Source organism: Anomaloglossus baeobatrachus, chromosome 4 (genome assembly GCF_048569485.1).
Source record: "Anomaloglossus baeobatrachus isolate aAnoBae1 chromosome 4, aAnoBae1.hap1, whole genome shotgun sequence".
In the NCBI taxonomy this organism is placed as follows: Eukaryota; Metazoa; Chordata; class Amphibia; order Anura; family Aromobatidae; genus Anomaloglossus; species Anomaloglossus baeobatrachus.
In genome coordinates this window covers 148,273,742-148,298,663 of record NC_134356.1, presented here as the reverse complement: position 1 = coordinate 148,298,663, position 24,922 = coordinate 148,273,742, and the positions used below count along the sequence as shown (strand labels likewise).

At 47.3% G+C, this 24,922-nt stretch overlaps 1 protein-coding gene across 6 annotated transcripts in view; it reads right to left on the bottom strand.

Moving 5' to 3' along the window:
* TENM2 (teneurin transmembrane protein 2) overlaps positions 1–24,922 on the bottom strand; it is a 4,009,156-nt gene that overhangs the window by 2,346,928 nt on the left and 1,637,306 nt on the right. For all 6 annotated transcript variants that reach the window (XM_075344552.1, XM_075344547.1, XM_075344548.1 and 3 more), the window contains one exon: positions 23,289–23,402. In XM_075344552.1, coding sequence (XP_075200667.1) covers positions 23,289–23,402 — 114 coding nt within the window. The remainder of the gene's footprint in view (positions 1–23,288; positions 23,403–24,922) is intronic.

Sequence of the window (24,922 nt, the reverse complement as noted above, 5' to 3'; positions counted from 1 at the left end):
CTGGCCCACTAATGCATGTCTTGATTTTTTTTAAAAAGAAAGAAAAAACAATGGCCCACAGCCTGTGTTGCATGGACCATAACTCCCAGGTGTTTTAAAGCACTAAGGGCAGGTGGCAATTGATGTTATTGCACCGCTGTGTTCCTGGAAAGATTTTGAATGTCCCGACTACTACATAGGTCTCCAAGTTGTGTCTTGGGCAGCACGGTGGCTCAGTGGTTATCACTGCAGTCTTGCAGCACTGGAGTTCTGGGTTCAAATCCCACAAAGCACACCATCTGCAAGGAGTTTGTATGTTCTCCCCGTGTTTGCGTGGGTGTTCTCTGGTTTCCTCCCACACTCCAAAAAACATACAGATAGGGACGCTAGATTGTGAGCACCAATGGGGACAGTATGTCTAATGTATGTAAAGCACTGTGGAATCAATAGCACTAAATAAATGAATAAATATTATTATATTATTATTATATTGTCTGTACTGGCAGGGGTATAGGAGCACCAGCCCTCCACCTGTCTCTCATGCATTACTATATTTCTTCTGTCTATAGCCTAGGAAGCTAATGGCTAGGCCCAAATAGTAATGCTGGACACTAAAACATATTTTTGCTGTTTTGGAAGCTTTTTGACCCCTCTAAAGGTGTTTTCTGTGCCTTACTTTTGGCCTCCCATTGAATCCAATGGGGTTCCATAAAGATTTGATAACAGTTTGAAGTTCAGTTTGATAAAGGCTCTTCAGCGCATATCTGACATGATTTATTGTAAAAATGTGATACCGTTAAACATGTTCACCTTAAATCAACCTACCCAAAATCAGGTTTTATAATCTCCTTAATTGAAAATCTTGCATGGCATCTAATTTAGAGGGTTTTTTCGTTTTGCAATCGATTTACGTAGTATTTATATACTAATTGCCTAATAACTTTCAAAGTGTGATAAATCTTGATTAAAACACTAGAGAAGTAAATAATTTAATAAAGCAACACTGAGGGGGATGGGTACTTTTTAATTACCCAATTGCCAATATATCCTGATTGGCTTACTGAAATGGCTTACAAGCAATCAATGGCCATCGATTTCTAGCATCAAGTTGCACAGTGATTTTGTTTAGGTAAATGTCAAACAAATAATCTTAAATTTTATTTAGATAACTTAAAGTTCAATGAAAAATAGTTATTCATACTTTGCTATAGCTAATAAAAATGCATGCAACATTTTTAGTGGCAACACGAGATGCCTAGAAGTCATCAAGATATCTACTGAGAAAACTAAAAGTCATTCATATTTTGTATCGGTAGTAACAATATTTGATATATGCAATATGACTTGTCATTGAATGTCAGTCGATGATTTTTTCTAAGCTTTTGTAATTTGTTTATTAAGCAGCAAGGAATATAAACTACTTAAGTCTAAACTGAGGAAATGTTAAATTGAAGTCCAAGCCCAGTCTACTTCATCTATGGACTTCCATCTTGAAGTATAAGCTTTTGCATATGAATCTGAAAATGATCATCTGAACAATGGATAGATAATAATTTTTGCAGGCTAAAACAATCATTTTAGGATGGAGCAACTTGTTCTTCTCAGAGGCATTATATTTTAAACTATCTTCATTAGATTTAAGTAGTTCAATTGTCTTATAATGTATTATAGACTTAATATTTATAATAGCTGTAATAAATAAAATGTATGATAGACATAATAATTATACAAAGTAGGTTACTGTTCTCCCCATCATCGCATACAAGAATTGCCACAAACCCCTACATTTTATAGGTGACACAGTATATGGTCTTTACAGCTAGTTTCAATAATAAATCTTTTGAAAATCTAAAATTTATAAGGTGCAAGAGGGTTCTGTGGACATTAATCAGTCCTTCAGAACAGCATTCAATTGACCATTTATGTACAGGTGATAATAGGGAAAGAGACTGTCATTTATTATTGTCCAGTGTTGGCTCTTTAATGTTGCATCATTTTCTTAACCCCTTCACTCCCCGACGATTGTCCATTTTTTGTTTTTTCCTCCCCTCCTTCCAAGAGCCATAACATTTTATTGTTCTGTCCTTGCTCATGAAAGGGTTAAAGAGAATCTCTCAGCAGGTTTTTGCTATTTAATCAGAGAGTGTAGGTGTATGTGTAGGGTCAAAGACCCTGATTCCAGTAATGTGTCTTTTACAAGACTGCTTGTTGCAATTTCAACAAAATCATTGTTTTCTCAGGAGATTCTCTCTAAGACCTCTTTCACACATCCGTGAAAATCACGCGCGTTTTTCATGGACATGTCAAAGGTGCGTATTGCCCTCCGGGAGCTGTGTTTATGGCACACGTGTGTTCTCCGTGTGTTATCCGTGATAACACACGGAGAACGGGAACTTTCTGCTCACCTGTCCCTGGCATCGCTGCCCGTGGTGCTGATCTTCGGTCTCCAGCCCTGCCGACTCCTCGCTGCTGCTGCTTCCCGCCGCAGTGAAGTGAATATGCAATGAGCATAATGAGCGGCGGTCGGAAGCAAGTGACAGCAGCGACAGAGACAGGAGGGCTGGAGAAGGTGAGTACAGTTTTTTTATTTTTTTCTCAGATGCGTGTGTTTTCTCCGGTGCGTGTCACACGGAACACCTCTGTGTGGTCAGTTTGCGTTCCGTGTGACACCCATGATGCCGGAGAAAAACGGACATGTCTACGTGTGGAGCACACGGGCACACGTATACTCCGCATGGACACACGGTTCATTTGCAGAACACACACGTGAGCGCAGACCCATTGATTTTAATGGGTCTACGTGTGCCCGTGTCTCCGGTACGTGAGGAAATGGACCAAACACGTACCGGAGACACGGACGTGGGAAAGAGGCCTAAAGGACAAGTTGTCTCATGGATTCTTGCTCTGTATAACCTCACCCCCACCATTAATTAGCAACTTTCTGCCTATGCACAGAATGCTGCCAATCAGTGGTGTGGGCGAGGTAATACAGAGATCAGCATACTAAGAGCTGCTAGATTTGCTGCAAAAAAACAATGTTTTTTTTTTCTTCAAAATGACAGCATGCAGAAAAGTAAGTGATATATAGCTGAAATCAGGTTCTGTGCCCCTACATCATGCTGCTCTTAGATTACATAACAAAAACCTGCTGAGAGATTCCCTTTAAGTCTGGATTCATACGATTGTATGGCAACCGATGCAAGTGCATCAGATGCAATATGCTAATGACCCTCAGCTGTCAGCGTGAGCCAAGTGTCATGCAACTGTGATCCGATCCTGCGATGGGATCACAGCTGCGAAGGAGAGTGCGGGAGCTGTAGAGGAGAGGAAGGGATTAATCTCCCCATCTCTTCCATTGTCAGCTTATGCGATTATCGCACTGAACTCTGATCTCATCTGAGTGCAGTCCGATGTTTCACTCGCTCCCATAGACTATTGACTTGTATGGGTGCGAGTGACAAGTCTCTCGCTGACAATCGCAGCATGCTGCAACTTTTCTATCATCCAAAATCTGGATGAGAACAAAGTGACCATCTGCTCTACCTCATTGTCTAACATTGGTCCGAGTGCAATACGAGATTTTCTCGCATTGAACTCGTCCGAGTCATACGTTAGTGTGAGCGTACTCTAAAGGCCCCATCACACACAGAGATAAATCTTTGGCAGATCTGTGGTTGCAGTGAAATCATGGACATATTGTTCCATTTGTACACAGCCACAAACCTGGCACTGATAGTCCACAATTTCACTGCAACCACAGATCTACCACAAATCTGCCACAGATTTATCTCTGTGTGTGACAGGGCCTTAACACTTACTGTTCATGTAGTTGGTATTTTCTTTACAACAAGGCCAATCCTGAGTCCTAGACAGGTGGCAAAAGTGGCAAATCATGTAGGAAGTACTGGCAGTATGGGTATTGTCACTTCACAAGTAGTGCACCTAAGGCCTCATTCAGACATCTGTGTATTACTGCTTTCTATTGAGAGAACATGTACACATGACTGCCCTACTGCAGAGGCTTCCCCCCACCATTGGTTCAACACCGAACCAAAACCCATTTATCCCACCCACTAATAAACACACAACACCATTATTTGGATAAATTGGCCAAATCGGCCCGGTTTATTAACAAACATCATGACACATAAATAGCCATAAATAACCATTTATACCAATGCAAGGGCGGTTCTTGGAGCCCCAAAAACCTGGCGGACACCAAGTATGCTACCAAAACCATCCGGCATATTTGCCCCCAGCCGCAACCACAAGCTCGGGGGCACCACCTTTTGCCGGAAAACCGTGTCCCTAACCGACTCTCAGGAGACCCCACCCCTGTAGAGCACCCACAAGTCCGCCAGGCAATTACCATACCAAAATAAACAAGGGGGGTGGTCCCCCATCTATCCGATGTACCACCCCCCTCCCCGACATTTCCACCAACTCCAAGAACCACCCTCGCCACCGCCACCACGAGCATTACCTGACACCTCATAATGCGAGTCACCCCACCAAAACCAGTGCTCGCTCGACTCCTTCTTGAATGCTCAAGGCCCACAGATGCACACCATCTGACCACCAAAAATTTCCCTTCCCCTGGCTCAAAGTCCCTGTGCTGAACTACAACTCCTCCATTCCTGGACACAAAATTCCCAACCACCCTGTTGACCTTTATTCTGGTCTTTTCGATCCTCTCCAGGGACCGAGCCCCCTGCCAAATCTTTCGGGGAACGATATCTGACCAAACCACCCTGAGTTTAGGGAAGATTAACCAAAGGCAGAGCAGGTCGTACCGGATATCCCGTATCAACTCCTAACAGGGGCGAGCTCCTAAATCATTTCCCCAACGTGCAACACCAGCACATCAGGGGGGCAATCCAAACGAGTGAAACGGTGAAAATCAACCAACACCTGCCACCAGCGCATGCCCCTCACCCCGATCCAACGAATGATTACCTCATCTCTGGACCAACCCACCCCCGACCATTGCGCCGCACATCAGCTCTGAGTGACCCCCAATAAACAAAAAAATGGCCGAAAATCCACACCAGGGGCGTATGACCTATAGAAGGAAACAAAAACAAAAAATAGGGGGGTGTAACAAACAGAAAATTTTGACACGCACCAATAACTACCATTAAACTGTAAAACAACATTGCAGAGGTGTTTTTTTTTTTTTTATTTATATATACACCCCCAGACCAGAAAAATGCCCCGACTTCTACAACAAATGGGGGCGCACGTACAGCCTGAACCTCCTCGACTCCCACCTGCCTATCCTCTGCACTGTCTCCGCCGGGAGTCCCCACCTGTCAGCTTCAGTCGCTGCCCCAATGCGAAACGAGTGGGCTGAAAACTTGTACGCCTGCAACCCCAACCTCTCCAGACATTTCCGAAAAAAACGCGCACAAACTGGTACGTGGACAAAAACGATCCATCCTGATGCTTCAACATCGGAGCCGTGCGGTCAACCCCCAATTCTAAATACCGTTTAAAACAGCATACAGGGCACATCACGGACCCTGCCAAAGCCCATAAAGTGACCCTTTTCCCATTACCAAATTGATCCGTCTTAGACCGCCGGATCCAAAATTCCACTGAGTCCCCTGAAAAAAACGTGTCCTCTCCCAAAACGCCCCCTCCCCGGGAGGACGCTGGGGATACCAACTCTCCTATCCTCGTAGCTCTGAACAAAGCCCAAGAAAATGCCAACTGAAACAGAACCATTTCAAAGTATGAAACACACACTCGCTCCAGCTGAGCATCCAGCTCTTCCAGCAACTGGAATGACACAGGCCTCCAACTGTTCGGTCTATGAAGCCCCTTTCTCAAGCCCCTCACAGCTTGCCGAACAAGAATTTTTTTTTGTTATATCCACCACCCCCCGCAATTAACAACCAAACGCAACCCCTGCCAGAAACCGATTAACCCTGGAAAAAGACCACTGATCCGAAGCCATCCTACACAACCGACAAAGCAAGGCCCCTACAGAATCCTCCTCAGACTCCCCTGCCCCAAATTTCTGCCTCCAATTCATCCAGTCCCTCCAGGCTGCTTTATATGCAGCCCACGTACCAGGAGCCAATGACCCTCTGATCAACGAGCTTGCCTCTTGAACACCAACTCCAAGAGCTCCGCCAGCCAGGTGCTGCCGGCGGACTCCGATTCCGGCGACAGGCTCCAAAAACGATCCCACTGTAAGGAAGAAAGGGAATCAGCAATGGAGTTCTTGACCCCCGGTACATGCACAGCCACAAACCACGCATTAAGGCAAAGACACCGCAACACAAAATAGTGCAACAGGCGGACAACCGGAGGAGACACACCAGACAAGTTGTTAATTGAAATGACAACCGACATGTTGTCGCAGTGAAAGCGGATTTCTCTGTTGCTAAAATGTTCTCCCCAAACGGACACCGCCACCACAATCGGAAACATCTCCAACAACGTCAAACCCTGCTTCATGCCACTCCGTTGGCCACTCTCTCACGCACCATCTACCTCCAAAGTAAGCCCCAAAGCCTGCAGCGTCGGTGAAAATCTTACAATCAAAATCAGCCACTACTTCCGCAATCATTAGCGACCGGCCATTATACTTCTCCAAAAAGTGCCCCAAACAACCAAATCCTCCCTAAGGTCCTGGGTCAGCCTGATATAATGCCTTGGGGAACGCGCCCCGGCTGTCGCCAACGCCAACCTACGTGAAAAAACCCGGCCCATGGGCATGATATGACAAGCAAAATTTAGCTTGCCCAACAAAGACTGAAGGTTCCTCAACTGAATTTTTTTAAGGCGAATGGCCGAACTCACCTCCGCGCGCAAAGCCGAGATTTTTTTCCTCTGGCAGTCTGCACTCCATCATCACAGTATCAATAGTGATGCTCAAAAAATTCAGACAAGTACACGGGCCTTCCGTCTTATCCTGAGCCAAGGGGACCCCGAACCGGCCAGACAACCATTCCATAGTCCTCAACAACGTCTGACAAACTGTCGACTCGGCCGGACAAATGAACAAGAAATCGTCGAGATAGTGAATCCCCGACGAGAGCTGAGCCACATCACACACTGCCCATTCTAAGAAAGAACTGAACGCTTCAAATTAAGCACAAGAAATGGAACACCCCATAGGCAAACAACAATCAACAAAATAGGATCCGTCCCAAAAACAACACAACAGATGCATGCTCTCAGGATGCACCGGCAGCAAACGGAATGCCGATTTGATGTCCGTTTTTGCTAGCAATGCTCCCCTACCACATCTCCGAACCCATCTGACGGCTGCATCAAACGAGGTATAAACCACCGAGCAGAGGTCCGGGTCAATGCCATCATTCACCGACAAACCTTTGGGGAACGACAAATGCTGAATGAGCCAAAACTTGTTCGGCTCCTTCTTTGGGACGACCCCTAGCGGCGATACAACCAAATTCGGAATGGGGGGGGATGCAAACGGACCCGCCATCTGACCACAAGCAACCTCACCAAGTTGCTTTTTAGTCACAACGTCCGGATGTTGCCGTGCTGACAACAAATTCTTTAACTGAAACTGAACAACATGAGGAGGGGGGAATCCTAAAACCAACACGAAAACCGTCGACGAAAAATACTGCCTTGTCCCGTCTAGGGTATCTATTTAGATAAGGGGCCATCTCGTGAAGCCTCACTGGGCTCCCCCCCTTTTTCAGGATCTCCCCCTGCCTTGGGCCTTCCCTTCTTAAAGCAACGGGCCGCTCCGTGGGAGGAACCTCCACAACCGGAACACTGATGCTTAAACTTGCAGGAGCTCCGAAACTTGCACTGGCTGTCGTTAAACTGCCAGCACACCCCTACCTTTGTTCCAACACCCCCTGCCTGGGTCCGTGCTCCCCCAACTGTTTGCTGACCGGCAGACCTGGCCCCTCCGTCCGTGAAAGGGCTGACCATAACGAGCCGGTGCCATGACTTTCAATCATAACCCGATATCCTTCTGATCCCATCGAATACTGGGCCGCACAGCTTTCCCCTGCCGGAATTGTTCATCATACCGCAACCAAGTCTGCCCGCCATAAATCCTATGAGCTTCTGCTATAGCATCCATATAGCAGAATAGCCCAGAACAATTATCCGGCGCCTTCTCGCCAATAACGCTAGCTAGGATCGCAAAAGCCTGCAACCAGTTAGCAAACGTCTGAGGGATCAGCCGCCACCTCCGCTTTTCTTCCTCCTCCTTCTTGCTATCATCCTTCTTTTTCTTATCTAAATTAAACTTCTCCAAAGGAGGGAGGGAAAAAATCTCCACATATTCATCCTTCCAAATCTTCTCCTTCACTTCCTTCTTTAAATGCGCACCCAGAGGGCCCTTAAAACAAACATACACCTCCCCTCTGGCCCTATCATCCAAAATAATCCTATCCCCCTCCTTATCCTTCTCCTTTTGCCCGGGAGCCGCCACACCATCCCCAGCAACTGCCTCGCTCTCCGTCGGTACCACAACCACGGCCGGTGCTGCCACCCCAGAACCTGGTACCCACGCTGGGACAGGGGACCCGATCACCCCCTGACTCGCCCTATCCAACCGCTCCAACAAATCACGCACACCCATCAACACATTGCTCAGACCACCGACATGAAACCCCGCCGCGCTTGGCCCCGCGACCCTCAGACACCCCATGATGCCCTGCGCCTGGCCACCGCTCACACCCAGGGAAACTAAACTGGGTGAGGACGTACAAAACATAGAGGCGTACTCACTAAGCTGCGTCGGTACATGAGACCCACCAGCCAAAAATCCTGACTCCAGATGACGATCTCCTCCAGAATGGCCCAGCACGGAATCGTCTTCGGCAGCTCGACCAGGGGGGACCTGGGAACCTGCCACGCTCGAACCTGGTCGGATGACCAGGGAGTGAACCGAATATTGAGATGCATGATGACTCGCCTCAGATGCCAACCGTGACCGTGAAGGCGACCTCCTCCTGGATCGCGACCTCAACCGAGAAGATGCAGGCCCATGCCGTGTGGGCGAATTTCTCCTCGTCGCTGACCTCCCTGATGGCGACCCGCTCCTCCGCTCTGAAGATGACCTGAACCTGGACCGCGACCTCCTCTCTGGTGATGATCTCCGTAGCTGCGATGACCCTCTCCCGACAGGATCCTCCAACCTGGCACGCGCTGTCCTACTGGAAGATAAATCCATCCTGGACACCACAGGTGATGTTCCTTGAAGGGACGTCCTCCCAACTCCAGGCCCCGGAGGCCCCGCAGAACTCACATCTCCACGTTGTCTAGCAGTCCCCCCGACAGGAGCATCGCCAGGGAGGACCGCCGCCATTTTGTTGTAGCTCAAAGTAGTAGAGGTAGCTGAGCCGGTCACCTGACCCCAGGAGGGACCGCCCACCACCGCAGGTCCTAACCGCCGAGCAGGATTCCTCTCTCGTCTGCTCCTGCCAGCTGCAGCAGATGGATTCTTCCTGCAAGGAGGGTCCCCGGAGGGGCTCCTGCGGCGCCGCTGAGGACCAGGAGCAGCATCAGGTGAGAACCGCTCCGGTGCCCTCTCCCTGCGCTCACTCCGGAGAAGTGGGGGGTCAGAATCAGACAACGCATCCGGACCTCCCAGGATCTCCCTTAACGCTGTCCTGACCGCCGCTCCATCCGCGCCGCCAGCAGCAGCCCGAAGATGCTCCAGGAGTCCTGCAACTGATACCATCAGATCAGGGGGAGACTAAGTGAGGTGACACGGGGACCTTTCTTTATAGTGCCTCACGCCAAAGTGATGCCCCCCCCTCTCCCTGGACATATATATATATCTATATATATATATATATATATATATATATATACCCCCCCTTTTCCCTCCCCTGGCCCTATAAGTCCACCCCTTAAACTCCTGACCCCGCAGAAAACCCAATCTTTTTTAGAAATACAATTAACCCCTTGGTTACCCTGCAAAGGTGAGTCATGAGTCACTACGCCCACGGCTCTGCCCTGGCTCCGTTCAGCCTTTATAATCTATAGAGCTAATCACATGCTTGAGGTTGTTTTACAGACAAGAAATTGAGCCTTAAGAAAAAACTGACCATGGCCATTTTTAATCTGAGTCACAGTCCAAATTACTTTCACTGACAAACAAAAGGGTAACAATGTTTTGAACTTTTGACTTTCAGGCTTTATATCTCACCATCCCCTACAGATTTCAGCTTGAGACTACCTAAATTTTACAGACAATCATCTTGGCTATAGGCTTCTTTACACGTTGCAATCACATATGCGATCTCGTATGCGATCGCACAAGCCCCAATCGTATGTGCAGCACGGGCAATTTGTTGCCCGTGTCGCACAAATTATTAAAAGCCGTCACACGTACTTACCTTCCATATGACCTCGCTGTGGGCGGCGAACATCCACTTCCTGAAGGGGGATGGACATTCGGCGTCACAGCGACGTCACACAGCAGCCGGCCAATAGAAGCGGAGGGGCGGAGATGAGCGGGACGTAAACATTCCTCCCATCTCCTTCCTTCCGCATTACAGGCGGGTCGCAGGTAAGATGTGTTCATCGTTCCCGGGGTGTCACACACAGCGATGTGTGCTGCCTAGGGAACATTGAACAACCGGACGTTCAATTTTTAGCTATTGAACGACGTGTATGCGATCAACGGTTTTTCGTACAATCCGAATCGCACTTAGGTGTCACACGCAACTACGTCACTAATGATGCCGGATGTGCGTCACTTACGACGTGACCCCGCCGAGACATCGATAGATATATTGTAGCGTGTAAAGCCCGCTTATCACATATCTATATATATAATTGCTTTATTCTGTCTGTCTGTCTTGCTCCAAAATTACGTCATTAGGCTATGTGCCGACGCGAGCTTGTTCCTGCGGATTTTGCCACAGAAAACTTGCGGATTTATCTGGATTTTCTAGATAAATCCGACGGTTTTAGCAAGTACAGACACTCCCCATGCTATCCTATGGGACATGGGGAGTGTCTGTGTCCATGCTGCGGAATGTGCGACTGCGGAATATGCTGCGGATGTCCCGCAGCCACACGTAACTGCATGTCAATTATTCCTGTGGATTTACCTGCGGAAATCCCGGCGCTCCACTATGGAGATAGAGGCCAGGACTTCAGCAGGTAATCCGCAGGAATGTCCACAGGTTTACCGCAGCTATTTCGCTGGAATACTGCAGCTAAAAATATCCGCATCAGCAAGCTCCCGTGGGCACATAGCCTTACAGTGACAACCGTCGCCACACCACGTGCTAAAGAGCCTGCGACCAATGGCTCAGCTAACTGAACAGCCCGAACTACGGGCCGACAGGACAATGCCCGACACTTTTCCCCGCACCCACACGGAGCACCGACTCCCCGGTGAGTGCTGCACCCCCGGGAGCCCACACCGACTACCCAGCCGACACATACCCACCGCTCACCTCTGCCCCCCACACACATTACCCCACTCGACTCCAGCCCCCCGCACTCCGCCCTCCGCATGTATACACTAAACACACACACACGAATAGTCACCTATCCCCAGCCATGCAGTCCCCAGCACTGACGTCCTCAGCGCCATGGCCCCTCTCGGCTCCACCCCCCCGCCCTCCGCCCCCGCACACATTACCCCGCAGGATGGGGGAACATGTCAGGATGGTGGCTGCACCACGATGGGGGCACATACCAGCATTGGGCCACATCACAGCATCAGCATATTCTTACTTAACTTTACACTGTTCATGGTCTTCTTTCATTACAAGCCATGGACATCATTAAACATTAGACTCATCTATTAAAACCGTTCCTTCTGTTGTTTGTCATTTTAAGACCAATAAACAATTATAACAATACTAAATAAAAGCTAACCCATCCAGTCCATTCATTACCTTATTATTCAATCTGCTAACCTACATACACACTGTTGACTACCCGGTACGTTAGAATCAGGCCACCTTCTAGTATATATATATATATATATATATATATATATATTGACTTGCAAACATTTAGCATATGATTATAGTATTTATAGTATTTATACATATTCTTATGCCCAGTGTTGGTGGATTTTGGTTGACTCTCTTTGGAATGTATACAGATTTTTCTTCAACTCTACAAACAAGTGTTAGATTCAGTTGAGTTATGGAGACTGTGGGGGCCAATCCAGCACCACCACTTTATTATCATTGAACCATTTCTTCTCCAATCTGGATGTATGTGTCATATGTTGTCCTGCTGGAACACTATATCGTACTTTCATACCCACAGTACTCAAGTGTACAAAGTAACTCATCTTGTAGGATTCTCCCATATAGATCAACATTGAGACCACAATCGATCCTGGTCAAGTATTCAACGCCTTTGGCTGGGAAACAACCCCATATCATATTGTCAGGCTTCCTCTACCAAACTTGACAGTTCCTTCAATTTCTAAATCCATTAACCCATTTTTTCCTTGTCTCTTCCAGACCCATTGGCACCCATCGGAGCCTAGTCTATTAACTTTTGTATCATCACTCCAGATCACACGTTTCCAATCTTCTGCTGTCTACTTTTCTACTTCTTTGCAAACTCGATCCGATGCTTCTTATGACGATATTGAAGTTGAGGCTTCTTCACCTTTTTTGGGCACTAATCCAGACTTGTGTAACATGCATCGCACTGGGCTTGCATATATGTATATGATCTCACTACTACAAAGCATAGGAGACCCTTCCACTGTCATTTTTGTTGCACCAGAACTGACAGATCTTGTGATAAGCTGACTTGTTGACTCCAATATTTTGCCTGGGCGTTCACCTATTGACTTTTGAATTGATAGATTTCTTTTTGTATTCTTCAAACTGTTATGGGACTCACATGACACAGTTTGACAATTTTTTTGCTTCATGGCTGCTCCTCGATTTGATCCAGTGACCTTTCGCTTGGAAATCAACCAAATTACAAACTGTACTATTAGGGAGTCTGAGAAGAAGTTGTAATTTTTAGTATACAGGAAGAAAAAGATTTTTTCAAACACTAGGAGCAAAACATTAACAATGCAGTGACATAATAATAATAATATTTATATAGCGCTGTTAATTCCACAGCGCTTTACACACATTGACATGACTGTCCCCATTGGGACTCACAATCTAAATTCCCTATCAGTATGTTTTTGGAGTATGGGAGGAAACCGGAGTACCCGGAAGAAACCCATGCAAACATGGGGAGAACATACAAACTCTTTGCATATGTTGTCCTTGGTGGGAATTGAACCCAGGACCCCAGCGCTGCAAGGCTACAGTGCTAACCACTGAGCCACCGTGCCGCCCATACATGAGAAGAATCTGCATAAGTAATCATTTTCTAAATAGTGGCATGTCAAATTTAAATATTTTTATATACTTGATAGCCAAGATGACTGTCCATAAAATCAAGGTAGTCTCACGCTTATAGAGAGCTGTAGTGGATGGTGAGATAAGAAGCCTGAAAGTCAAAATGTCAAAACATTGTTACCCTTTTGCTTGCTAGTGTATATAAGTCTAGGGGTCTATGAAAAATTACTGTCACCAGTGTGCAGTTCATGTTTAATCACTTAACCACCCACCTATTTTCCGGTTTCCATTTTTTCCTACCTTTCTTTCAAGAGCTGTAACTTTTATTATTTTTGTCAATATAGCCATATGAGGGCTTGTTTTTAGGTGAAGAAGTTATACTTTTGAATGACACCATTCATTCTGCCATATATGGTACTGAAAATTAGAAAAAAAAATTCAACTCCGGGGACTGAGCCAAAATCCAGAGTCGGACGCGATGGCGGCGGAGAGATGATTGAGATCATCCTCTGACGCTGTGTATTCATTAGCATGTTAGCACGCTCACAGGGGTGTACTAACATTCAAATGGGGCCAAGTAGCCAGGGAAACTAATGCCCAGGGAACTAGTCCCCGTGCTCATAAGCATACGATAAAAGATCTTTAGAAAAACATTTCTAAAGATCTCTTTATCTATGCTAGTGTATACAGGGACAGTTAGGCAGGAATTAGCAATATGTACCCAGAAGAGCTTGTGGTTCTCCGTGCATATTGTGAGGCGCCCCTGACCTGGTCAGGCACCACAGAGTATTGCACCCATGCTGGGGCAGTGCTTCCAGGTAATCTCCAAAGGCCAGGATGAGGTGCACACACAAACACATAGTGACCAGGTCTCCCACACCATTAGAAGGGACCCTTGGGTAGCCAGAAGGGGTTAACTTTCAATTCCCATCAAGGGGTGTGCTCAGAGGCTGGTTGCTAGGAAGCAGGGCAGACAGGAAGAGAAGGAGGAGCAGGAGTCTGGAGCAGAGTGTTGAGGAGTGTGGAAGGGAGCAGAGGGGCTCTCATGCTAGCCAGGCCCTGCGGAGTGCAGTAGCTGAAAACGGGGGAGAAAGGGTACCTGTGGGTCAGCATGAAAAACACCTAGAGAGAGGTGGCTGAGTAAGGGGATCCCTGGTATTCCAGCATGCAAGGGGAGACAGGTCCCCAGAGCAGACAGCTAATCATCCAGAGCTGCTCAACCTTCAGGTGGGGGTACTTCAGGCCCTCACCACCACAACATAGAGTCCAAGCCAAGCAGCAATCAGGAGGCCCACAAGGGGACAGGGCCAGAAGCCATCCCACCAAGGTCACGCTGCCGGCAGACGGGCCAGAGAGGGGAGCGGGGTTGGAAACAGCTTGCCTGGAGTAATCCTACCATACTTCAAGTAAGGGGTCCTACCAAACAAAAGGAGTGCAAGGAGGGTGAGTGGACAGCTACCCTCAGAACGGCCTTCTGGAATTCCTGGTTCCACCTGGTTATCGCAGTGTCGCCCGGGCATCTCACAGTGACCACCAAACAGTGAGTAAACATGTTAAAAGACTTCTTGGACTGTGTTTGAGTCATTCTGCGACCTGTGGTTCCACACACTTACACAGGGCCCTGGGGCTTGCCTCACTCTCGGGAGGCCACTACAACTGACTGCACCCACCATCAGCCCCAGGAACCCCTTAATCTGCAGTGGCGGTCACCCTGACCGCAATACCGAGAGTGGCGTCACGAAAATGAAAAGAGAAGGTTCCCTACCTGTGACCAGACCGTCCCGTGGAGTCCCTGAAGGTAAACCGCTGCAGCAGCCCTGGGCTCCACACCTTTCTGGCGTCATGAACAGGATAAGGACTAGACCTGTTCAGACAGGTGACCGTGCGCCTCAGAGGTCCGACCGCAAAAATTGAACCGCCATCATATTGCCATCATCAAAAGCGCGCGCTGCAGCCCGCGCGAGGGAGAAGAGCACCACCCACGAAGAGGTGTGGCCGCCCCAGAATTCCCAGAGCTTTCTGACCCCGGAAGTGGAGGAAGCGCGCAAATTTTAAAGAAGAAAAGCGGGACCTGAAAGGAAGATGGACGCTGCAGGAAGTAATGCCCCCGGTCAGGGCGATGCAGCCCAAGCGATGCTAGCTCCTGGCGCGGTGAACGCAGCAGCGCCTGGTGCCGATGCCGCGATCGCAGCTGCGCCGGCCGAAGTCTCCCCGATAATGCCGATTTCCTTTCTGTACGTCCCAGGGGCACACTGGCTGCCCCCAATATGCCGGTAAAGTAGACACACTGACCAGATTTAAGAAGAAGATCAACATCCTGCTGGACATGTACGCAATGACCAGAGGGCCGCCGTGGTGCTGGGATAATTGACTGGAGCAGCAGAATTGGAGGCTGAAGCCTGGACCAGTGATGACCGGAGCTCTGTAGAAGCCATCTTTGCCAAACTAGCAGCTGCCTTTGAACACCGCACCGAGGGAGAGCTGAGGACAGACTTCTATAACTGCCGCCAGAAGCCCCAAGATAGCATAAAAGACTATGCCCTCAGGTTGCAAGCTGCACTACGGGCTCTCAAGCTGGTGGACCCTGTCAGTGATCAGGAAGGAAGCCGGATGATGAAAGAACAATTCTTGCGGGGCCTGCACTCTCCTGAGGATAGGAAGCAGATGAAGCTGTGGTCCCTAGAACACCCTGACGTGGACTTTGCCATTCTGAAAGACAGGGCGGTGAAAGCACTCCAACCTCCTGTGGACACAGACCCCGTCTCACCAGCATGGCCTGCCAGTTCCCCGGCTGCAGGAGCAGAATCCTCCTCGCAGGCCCTGATAACTGCAAAAGGACTCAACACGCCAGCAGAGACCATAAATACACTATCCTCCCAGATGCAACAGCTCAGAAAGGACGTCGCACGAATCCTGAAAGCAATGCAGTTGCCCTTAAAAACCAAAGTCCCTCATCGGATCCTGCTAGCTGACAGCCCGGAGGACGTCCCTTGGATGCGAAGGAGAAGAGGTACTACAACCCGAGGCAGGAGCAGTGATCGCTATGACTCATCTGAACAACCCATTAGCTGTCATTGCCAGGAGGCAGGCCACTATGCAAGGGCTTGTCCTTTAAATGGGCCAAACCTGGGGCCAAAGGGCCAGTCCTAAGGATTAAGAAGATCAGGCCCAGTTCACTGCCGTGATCAGTATGTGGGTGGACGTCCGGTTCTGTTCATCGTCCTGGATGGGATCCCTACTCCGGCATTGTTGGACACTGGTTCTCAGGTAACCACGATCCCGTATGTTCTTTATCATAGGTTTTGATCGGACGATGATCTCCGACCACCGGACCCTGACCTCACCATCTATGCAGCCAATGGGCAACCTATAGACCAGATTGGGGTAAAAGAGGTAACCATAAAGGTGGGAAGGCAGGAAATGAAAGGACAAGGACTGATTGTTGTGGATAATGATGTTAGAGAAAGGAACCCACAAATGATTTTAGGCACTAATGTCATAAAAAATTGCCTAGGGGAAGTGTTGTTGTTGCTTCACCAGATTGTTGAAGGTGCTGAGGGCGGATCGCAGAGAGCCTTGCAAAAAGAGATCCAAGTCATTCTGAGGAAGCAACAGGTAAAACAGACTGGCGGTGAGATTGGTAGTGTACGGGTAATGGATGCTAACCCCATTGTGATACCCCCACGGAGTGAAATGATGATGTGGTGTAGAGCAGCGGTAGGTCTCAGAGGACAGGATTACCAGGCTGTACTAGAGCCCACTCATTCAGAACACTGGCCCACGATTCTGAGAGCCAGGGGGGTAGTTGACATACACAAGGGACGAGTACCTGTACGAGTGTTGAACTGTGGGGAGGAGGAAGCCAGACTACCAAGGTACGCTACCATAGCCAAACTGTTTACTTGCTCAAATGACGCTATAACACCTGTAGGTCCCCTGACACAAGCCGACTCAAAAGAGGACGAGACCTCCCAAAAGCAGTTAGAGGACTGGTGCCAGAAACTCCATGTGGGGACTGACTCTACACCCACCTACCAGAAACACGGGGTTCATAGGGTCGTGCAGGAATATGAGCAGGTCTTTAGTAAGAACCCACTAGACTTCGGTAGAATCAAAGGGGTGCTACATCACATACCCACAGGCAGTCATCCTCCCATTAAGGAAAGACATAGGCCTATACCACCAGCCCATTACCAGGGCACAAAGGACATGCTGAAAGACATAAAGGAGGCAGGAGTCATAAGGGACAGTTGCAGCCCCTGGGCAGCTCCCCTGGTCCTGGTGAAAAAGAAGGATGGCACGATCAGGATGTGTGTAGACTACAGATGGATAAATCAGATAACACACAAGGATGCCAACCCTTAGCCACGGATAGAGGAATCCCTCGCTGCCTTGAAAGCCTCTAACTACTTTTCTACCCTAGATCTCACTAGTGGCTACTGGCAAGTATCGGTAGCAGAGGAAGATCGTGAGAAGATGGCCTTCACCACCCCCATGGGCCTCTGTGAGTTCAACAGCATGCCATTTGGACTCTGCAATGCCCCCGGGACCTTCCAGAGGTTGATGGAGTGTTGCCTGGGGCACCTCAACTTTGAAACTGTCTTGCTCTACCTGCATGATGTCATCGTGTACTCCAAGACCTACGAGGACCACCTGAAACACCTGGCTGAAGTCTTTGAAGCACTATCTCCATATGGGATGAAACTGAAACCATCCAAGTGCCATTTACTGAAGCCAAAGGTCCAGTACCTGGCTCCTGTGGTCAGCGCAGAAGGAGTAGCGCCGGACCCAGAGAAGGTCACAGTCATCCAGGAATTGCCCACACCTACTACCGTCCGGGAGGTACGTCAGTTCATTGGCTTGGTAGGCTACTACAGAAGGTTCATCAAGGGCTACACAAATATGGCGGCCCCTTTACAAGAGCTTTTGGTAGGCCAAGCAAAGAAGGGGAAGACCTCTGGCCCACCATTTCACTGGGGAGAAGCAAATGAACACTCCTTTAGACAAATGAAAGGGGCCTTGACGGGTGAAGAGATTCTAGCCTACCCTGACTACAGTCTACCATTTGTACTGTATACAGATGCCAGTAATGTGGGACTGGGAGCAGTGCTTTCACAGGTGCAGGAAGGCAAAGAACGTGTGATTGCTTACGCCAGCAGGATGCTCAGGCATACTGAAAGGAACCCGGAAAATTATAGCTCATTTAAGCTAGAGTTCCTGGCCATGGTCTGGGCTATCACAGAGTGATTCAAGCACTACCTGGCAGCCACCAAATTCACCGTCTTCACGTACAACAACCCCCTGACCCACTTGGACACTGCTAAATTGGGTGCCATGGAGCAACGTTGGGTAGCCCGACTAGCGAATTATGATTTTACTTTCAAGTATCGAGCTGGCCGCAAAAATGGCAACGCAGATGCTCTGTCCAGGATGCCTAACCTAGCAGACGAGGGCGAGGATGTAGATGACCTTGAAGAGATTGAGCTGCCAGCGTTCCATTGCCACGGGGCCAAACAGTGTCGGCAGTCACGTGCCAACCCCCAAGAGGTGACCCTGAATCCACTACCTCACTACAACTGGAAGGAGACCCAGGAAAATGATCCAGCGGTAGGCTTGGTAAAGAAGCTGATCACCCAACCTGGCACCAGCCTTGACCAAGGAGCCCCACCTGAGGCACAGTACCTGTGGAAGGAGAGGGGTCAATTATTCATCTATCAAGACAAACTCTACAGGAGCATCATTGACCCTAGGATGCATGAGAAGGTGTGGCAAGTGATAGTACCACAGAAGGATACACGGATGATGCTGGAAGCCTATCATAATGGCGCGGGCAACTTTGGTTGAAAGAAACTGGAGGCACTACTTAAAGTAAGATTCTACTGGGTGGGAATGAGATGCGCCCTAGAGAAGTGTTGTCGAAACTGTGGGCCCTGCAATCTTAGAAGAAAAGACCATCACAGCCAGAAAGCACCATTCCAGCCAATCCAAACTAAACGGCCTCTGGAGATTGTGGCCCTGGACCATGTAAAGTTGGCGCCCAGAAGACAAGGCTACAACTATGCTCTCACTATGGTTGACCACTACCCCAGATTCCTGGTGGTGGTACCAGTCAAGGACTTGACAGGTCAGACTGCAGCCAGAGCTTTCCAAACACATTTCTGTCAACCACATGGCTATCCAGACCAAGTGCTCACCAGGACCAGCCTTTGAAGCTGAGGTGTTTAAGGAATTTTGTAACCTTTCCGGCTGCAAGAAGATCCATACCACGCCTTACCACTCTCAGACTAATGGCATGTGTGAGAAGATTAATCACATTATTCTTGACATCCTGAAGACTCTCCCACTAGAAGAAAGGAGCCAGTGGCCAGAAAAGCTGCCCGATCTAGTGGACATGTATAACAACATCCCTGTGAGTTCCATGAACTGCACACCGGCATACCTGATGAGGGCCAGACCAGGAAGATTGCCAGTAGATCTGGAAATGAAAGTTGAGACCCCTGAAGACCCTCTACAAGGTGCTGATTGGGATTCCAACCACCAAGCCCAATACAAGAAAGTACAAGAGTGTGTGGAGCGAAGCTTGACTCAGCAGCGTGAGAAACAAGAAAAAGCCTACAATCAAAATGCACCTGCTGTTCCTTTGATGCCTGGAGACGTAGTCCTCAAGAGAAAGAGAAAACATCATAAACTCGACAATCACTGGGAAGAAGAATCTTATACTGTGTTACCATCGACGCTTAGCCGTGAAAACACATGCCTTATCAGCAAAGATGGAGGAAAGACAACAGCTGTCGTTTCTAGAGATCACCTAAAGAGATGACCTGAACAGCTAAGAATCCCTGAAGAAGTTTCCAACCCTTCGCCAGTCGAAGAACAAAGAGAAAAGATGATCCATACTGTACTTGGAGATTTTCCAGCGAGTTGGCCTCAATACAATAGAGCAGTTGTTATTCTAGTCATTATCTTCCCTCAACCCAGAGAAGAAGTAAGAGAACCAGAAGAACCTGTTCAGAACCTTGAAGAGCCAAACATAGCTGAATCACAAGACCATGCACTGGTATCGGCACCCAGTACACCCATTATTCACAGTGAGACACATACAGCGGGTGGGAGGACACAACCTCAGACAGATGACAGTATAGTACTGCGTAGATCAACCCGCAGCAACTTTGGTCAGCTCCCATGACGCTATAGAGAAAGTACAGTTCAATCCAAAATGTCAGTATAACATGTATTGTTTAACCTGTTTACAGTTAAGTAATGTTTAAGAATGTGCCCACAAGGACTATTGTGAGAACTCTTTAAAATGTTTTCTTTGCACTTGGTTACGTGCACTTTAAAGTATGGACCACAGGTTATGAACTGGCTATAACCACGAACTCTCGCATTGTAAAAAGTTACCTCCTTGGTACCAACCTCAGAGTCTGTCTGTTGAGGGGCATGCCTCTGCACCAACAAGGGGGCACGCCTGTTTATGGGGCCTGCCCTCCAACACTCGGAAGTGGGTACGCCTGTTTATGGGGCGTACCTTACACCACCCTCCTCAGGAGAGGAGGATTGGAGGAAAGGTCTGGGGAAATGGATGGCACAGACCTGGTTACCAAAAGGACTGGTGACCTACCTCCTGGAGGGACTTGTGGGTGGTTGGTGTTGGAATGGTATCTGGTATGTTTAAATGTAAATAGTTGTAGTTTGTAATTACCTTTTTCTTCTTGTCTTTGCAGCCCGAGGACGTGCTGCTGATAACCAAGGGGGAATGTGGCGCCCCTGACCTGGTCAGGCACCACAGAGTATTGCACCCATGCTGGGGCAGTGCTTCCAGGTAATCTCCAAAGGCCAGGATGAGGTGCACACACAAACACATAGTGACCAGGTCTCCCACACCATTAGAAGGGACCCTTGGGTAGCCAGAAGGGGTTAACTTTCAATTCCCATCAAGGGGTGTGCTCAGAGGCTGGTTGCTAGGAAGCAGGGCAGACAGGAAGATAAGGAGGAGCAGGAGTCTGGAGCAAAGTGTTGAGGAGTGTGGAAGGGAGCAGAGGGGCTCTCATGCTAGCCAGGCCCTGCGGAGTGCAGTAGCTGAAAACGGGGGAGAAAGGGTACCTGTGGGTCAGCATGAAAGACACCTAGAGAGAATTGGTTGAGTAAGGGGATCTTTGGCATTCCAGCACGCAAGGGGAGACAGGTCCCCAGAGCAGACAGCTAATCATCCAGAGCTGCTCAACCTTCAGGTGGGGTTACTTCAGGCCCTCACCACCACAACATAGAGTCCGAGCCAAGCAGCAATCAGGAGGCCCACAAGGGGACAGGGCCAGAAGCCATCCCACCAAGGTCACGCTGCCGGCAGACGGGCCAGAGAGGGGAGCGGGGTTGGAAACAGCTTCCCTGGAGGAATCCTACTATACTTCAAGTAAGGGGTCCTCCCAAACAAAAGGAGTGCAAGGAGGGCGAGTGGACAGCTACCCTCAGACGGCCTTCTGGAATTCCTAGTTCCACCTGGTTATCGCAGTGTCGCCCGGGCATCTCACAGTGACCACCAAACAGTGAGTAAACACGTTAAAAGACTTCTTGGACTGTGTTTGAGTCATTCTGCAACCTGTGGTTCAACACACTTACACAGGGCCCTGGGGCTTGCCTCACTCTCGGGAGGCCACTACAACTGACTGCACCCACCATCAGCCCCAGGCACCCCTTAATCTGCAGTGGCGGTCACCCTGACCGCAATACCGAGAGTGGCGTCACGAAAATCAAAAGAGATGGTTCCATACCTGTGACCAGACCGTCCCGTGGAGTCCCTGAAGGTAACGCACCAGACCGCTGCAGCAGCCCTGGGCTCCACAATTGCACCTGACGGATTCCCTTAAAGGGGTTCTTCCATGAGCAAAGTTAATTTTAATCACTATATTTTGGATCAATAATAAGTTTTACAGTTGCATGTGTTTATCTCAGTACAGGAACATTTTTCTATCATCTTATAACTATGCCTCTGCTATGTACTGTTTAATGGCTGTGTATTATCACACAGGCATCTGTGGGGCAAAGGAGGAAGTAAAAAAGTATACAGACCATCATGGGATTGAAAATGATTCTGTGAGGTAAAACATATAAAAAAATATAGGCAGGGAAATGTTTTATCTCTCAAAAAGAATCAGCTGTGATCTTGTGCTGTAATGTCTGTACACTCTTTTGAGTCCTCCCCAGCCCAGGAGCTGTGGTATGATCAGACCATGTCCCTGTACGGCCAGACACAGCCATTACACAGTACATAGCAGGGACACATATATAAGATTATCTCAGCACAGGAACATTATTTTTTAAACACATCCAATTGTGGAAATTATTATTATTCCAAGACCTATTAATCATAATGAACTTTAAAATTAACTTTGTTGGAAAACCCCTGTAGAAATTCTGACAGCATTCGTATACGAACACATGTTGTATAGTACAATGTCACGTGTAATCTTTGCTTTCCATTTACACATATTTAGAAAGGGCCTTTTATGTCTTGTACACTTCTGCAGAAAATGCCTTATGAATACGATAGAGGATTCTATTCTTATGCAAAAAAATAAGTCACATTAGTACAGTACATGCAATAATATGCAATAAACTAGATGTAAGTGTTGCTGAAAATACAACATGCCACTCAAGCCATACACATTAAATTATGTATATACAATATACATTGCAATATGTAATGTATTCATTGCAACACAACAACATGGCTTCTTTGCTACGCTGATATTTAGTATATTACCTCCAGGGCAAAAAGGAACTAAAAAACAGAGACCATGACAAATTTTTTCCTCATGTTGTCTTAGAATAGAAAACACCTCTTTTCAACTATCTGTGCTGAATATTGTTGAAACTGATGTATACACAATAAGAAAGGACACTTAACAGGGGCTATTGCAATCCCCTCTGGCTGACTGACGGATAGACCCTAAGTTAGGCAAGTAGAAATAAGTGGATGTCAGGTACTGAGGATACAAACACTAAACAGAACCTCACCTTTGCCTCCAGATGGCATTGTTGCAACATCATCACTGCTGGTTCTTATGCCATTGTTGAAGGTATGTCCGTCTGCTGGTTGGAGCTGCCAATTTAGCCCGAGGAGATGCATTGCTGCAAGAGAGACAAGGAGATGACAAGTCAGTATAAATGTATGCCCGTCACTGACTTGCAGGCTCCCATATACAATCGCCTGCGCTACAATATCATGGATTTCAGTCCTCATTTCTTTGTGAACACAATTATGCTGACAGCGTAAAGAAGATAACTGTAGGATCACGTAGAGCTATTATTAACCCTTTGCAGGGGCACACTTGGTTTTATTCATATAATCTAAATTTTACTGCGAAAGTTGCTTCCTAATGTCATACATGTTTCTATGATTGTACTACACCTTACAAGATCAAGTGTTTTTTGTTTCTCTTATTAGTAGGCTGAGCGAGCTACTTACAGTAATGTTTTTTTAGCACATGGTTGGTTTGAATTCTAACATTCAAATCAAGATTTCTGTAAAAATTCAATATTTTATAATTGATAGAATTCAGATATTTGCTGAAGCAAGCTGGGTATGTGCACAGGATGTCTTTTAGACGCTGGCATACCTGCAGAGTTTTGCTAGAGGACATGTCGGTGTCTTTTGTCCTGAAGCGTCGTTTTCGTTGTTTTTTTTCTTTATTTTTGATGGCTGGTTTTGGACATTTTAATATAAACTATTGAGCTGAAGCCTCCTAAAGAATGGTCTGGACATTTTTTTAACCTGCTTTTGAAACCTGAAGCAATTAAAAGATGCACTGGTGGACACAGAAAGAACAGGACCCCTGTGCAAAACAATATATGGGCCCTTTGCAGCTCAAAAGCTCATCAAAATGCACAATTCCCCCTGCTTTGGAGGTAGAAATGTGCCCCCCCTCACCTCTTGGGCTCCTGTGCGGTGGTACACATTGCACCGGGACATACTAAAAAGAATGATGAAAAGGAATAAATAAAAAGAATGAGGGTAATAACTTGTTAGGTGTACATTATGTAGATGTATAAAAGGTTTCTTAGGCAAGTTAGACATGGAATGATCATGAAATATCTGTAGATAATAGGAGAATGAATACATATGGCATATAACCAGGTGTATATTATGTTACCTGAGCGTTATAGGTGTGGAATGATCATGAAATATCTGTAGATAATAGGAAAATGAACGCATATGGCATATAACCAGGTGTATATTAAGGTACCTGAGCATTATAGGTGTGGAATGATCATGAAATATCTGTAGATAATAGGAAAATGAACGCATATGGCATATAACCAGGTGTATATTAAGGTACCTGAGCATTATAGGTGTGGAATGATCATGAAATATCTGTAGATAATAGGAAAATGAACGCATATGGCATATAACCAGGTGTATATTATGTTACCTGAGCATTATAGGTGTGGAATGATCATGAAATATCTGTAGATAATAGGAAAATGAACGCATATGGCATATAACCAGGTGTATATTATGTTACCTGAGCATTATAGGTGTGGAATGATTATGAAATATCTGTAGATAATAGGAGAATGAACACATATGGCATATAACCAGGTGTATATTATGTTACCTGAGCATTATAGGTGTGGAATGATCATGAAAT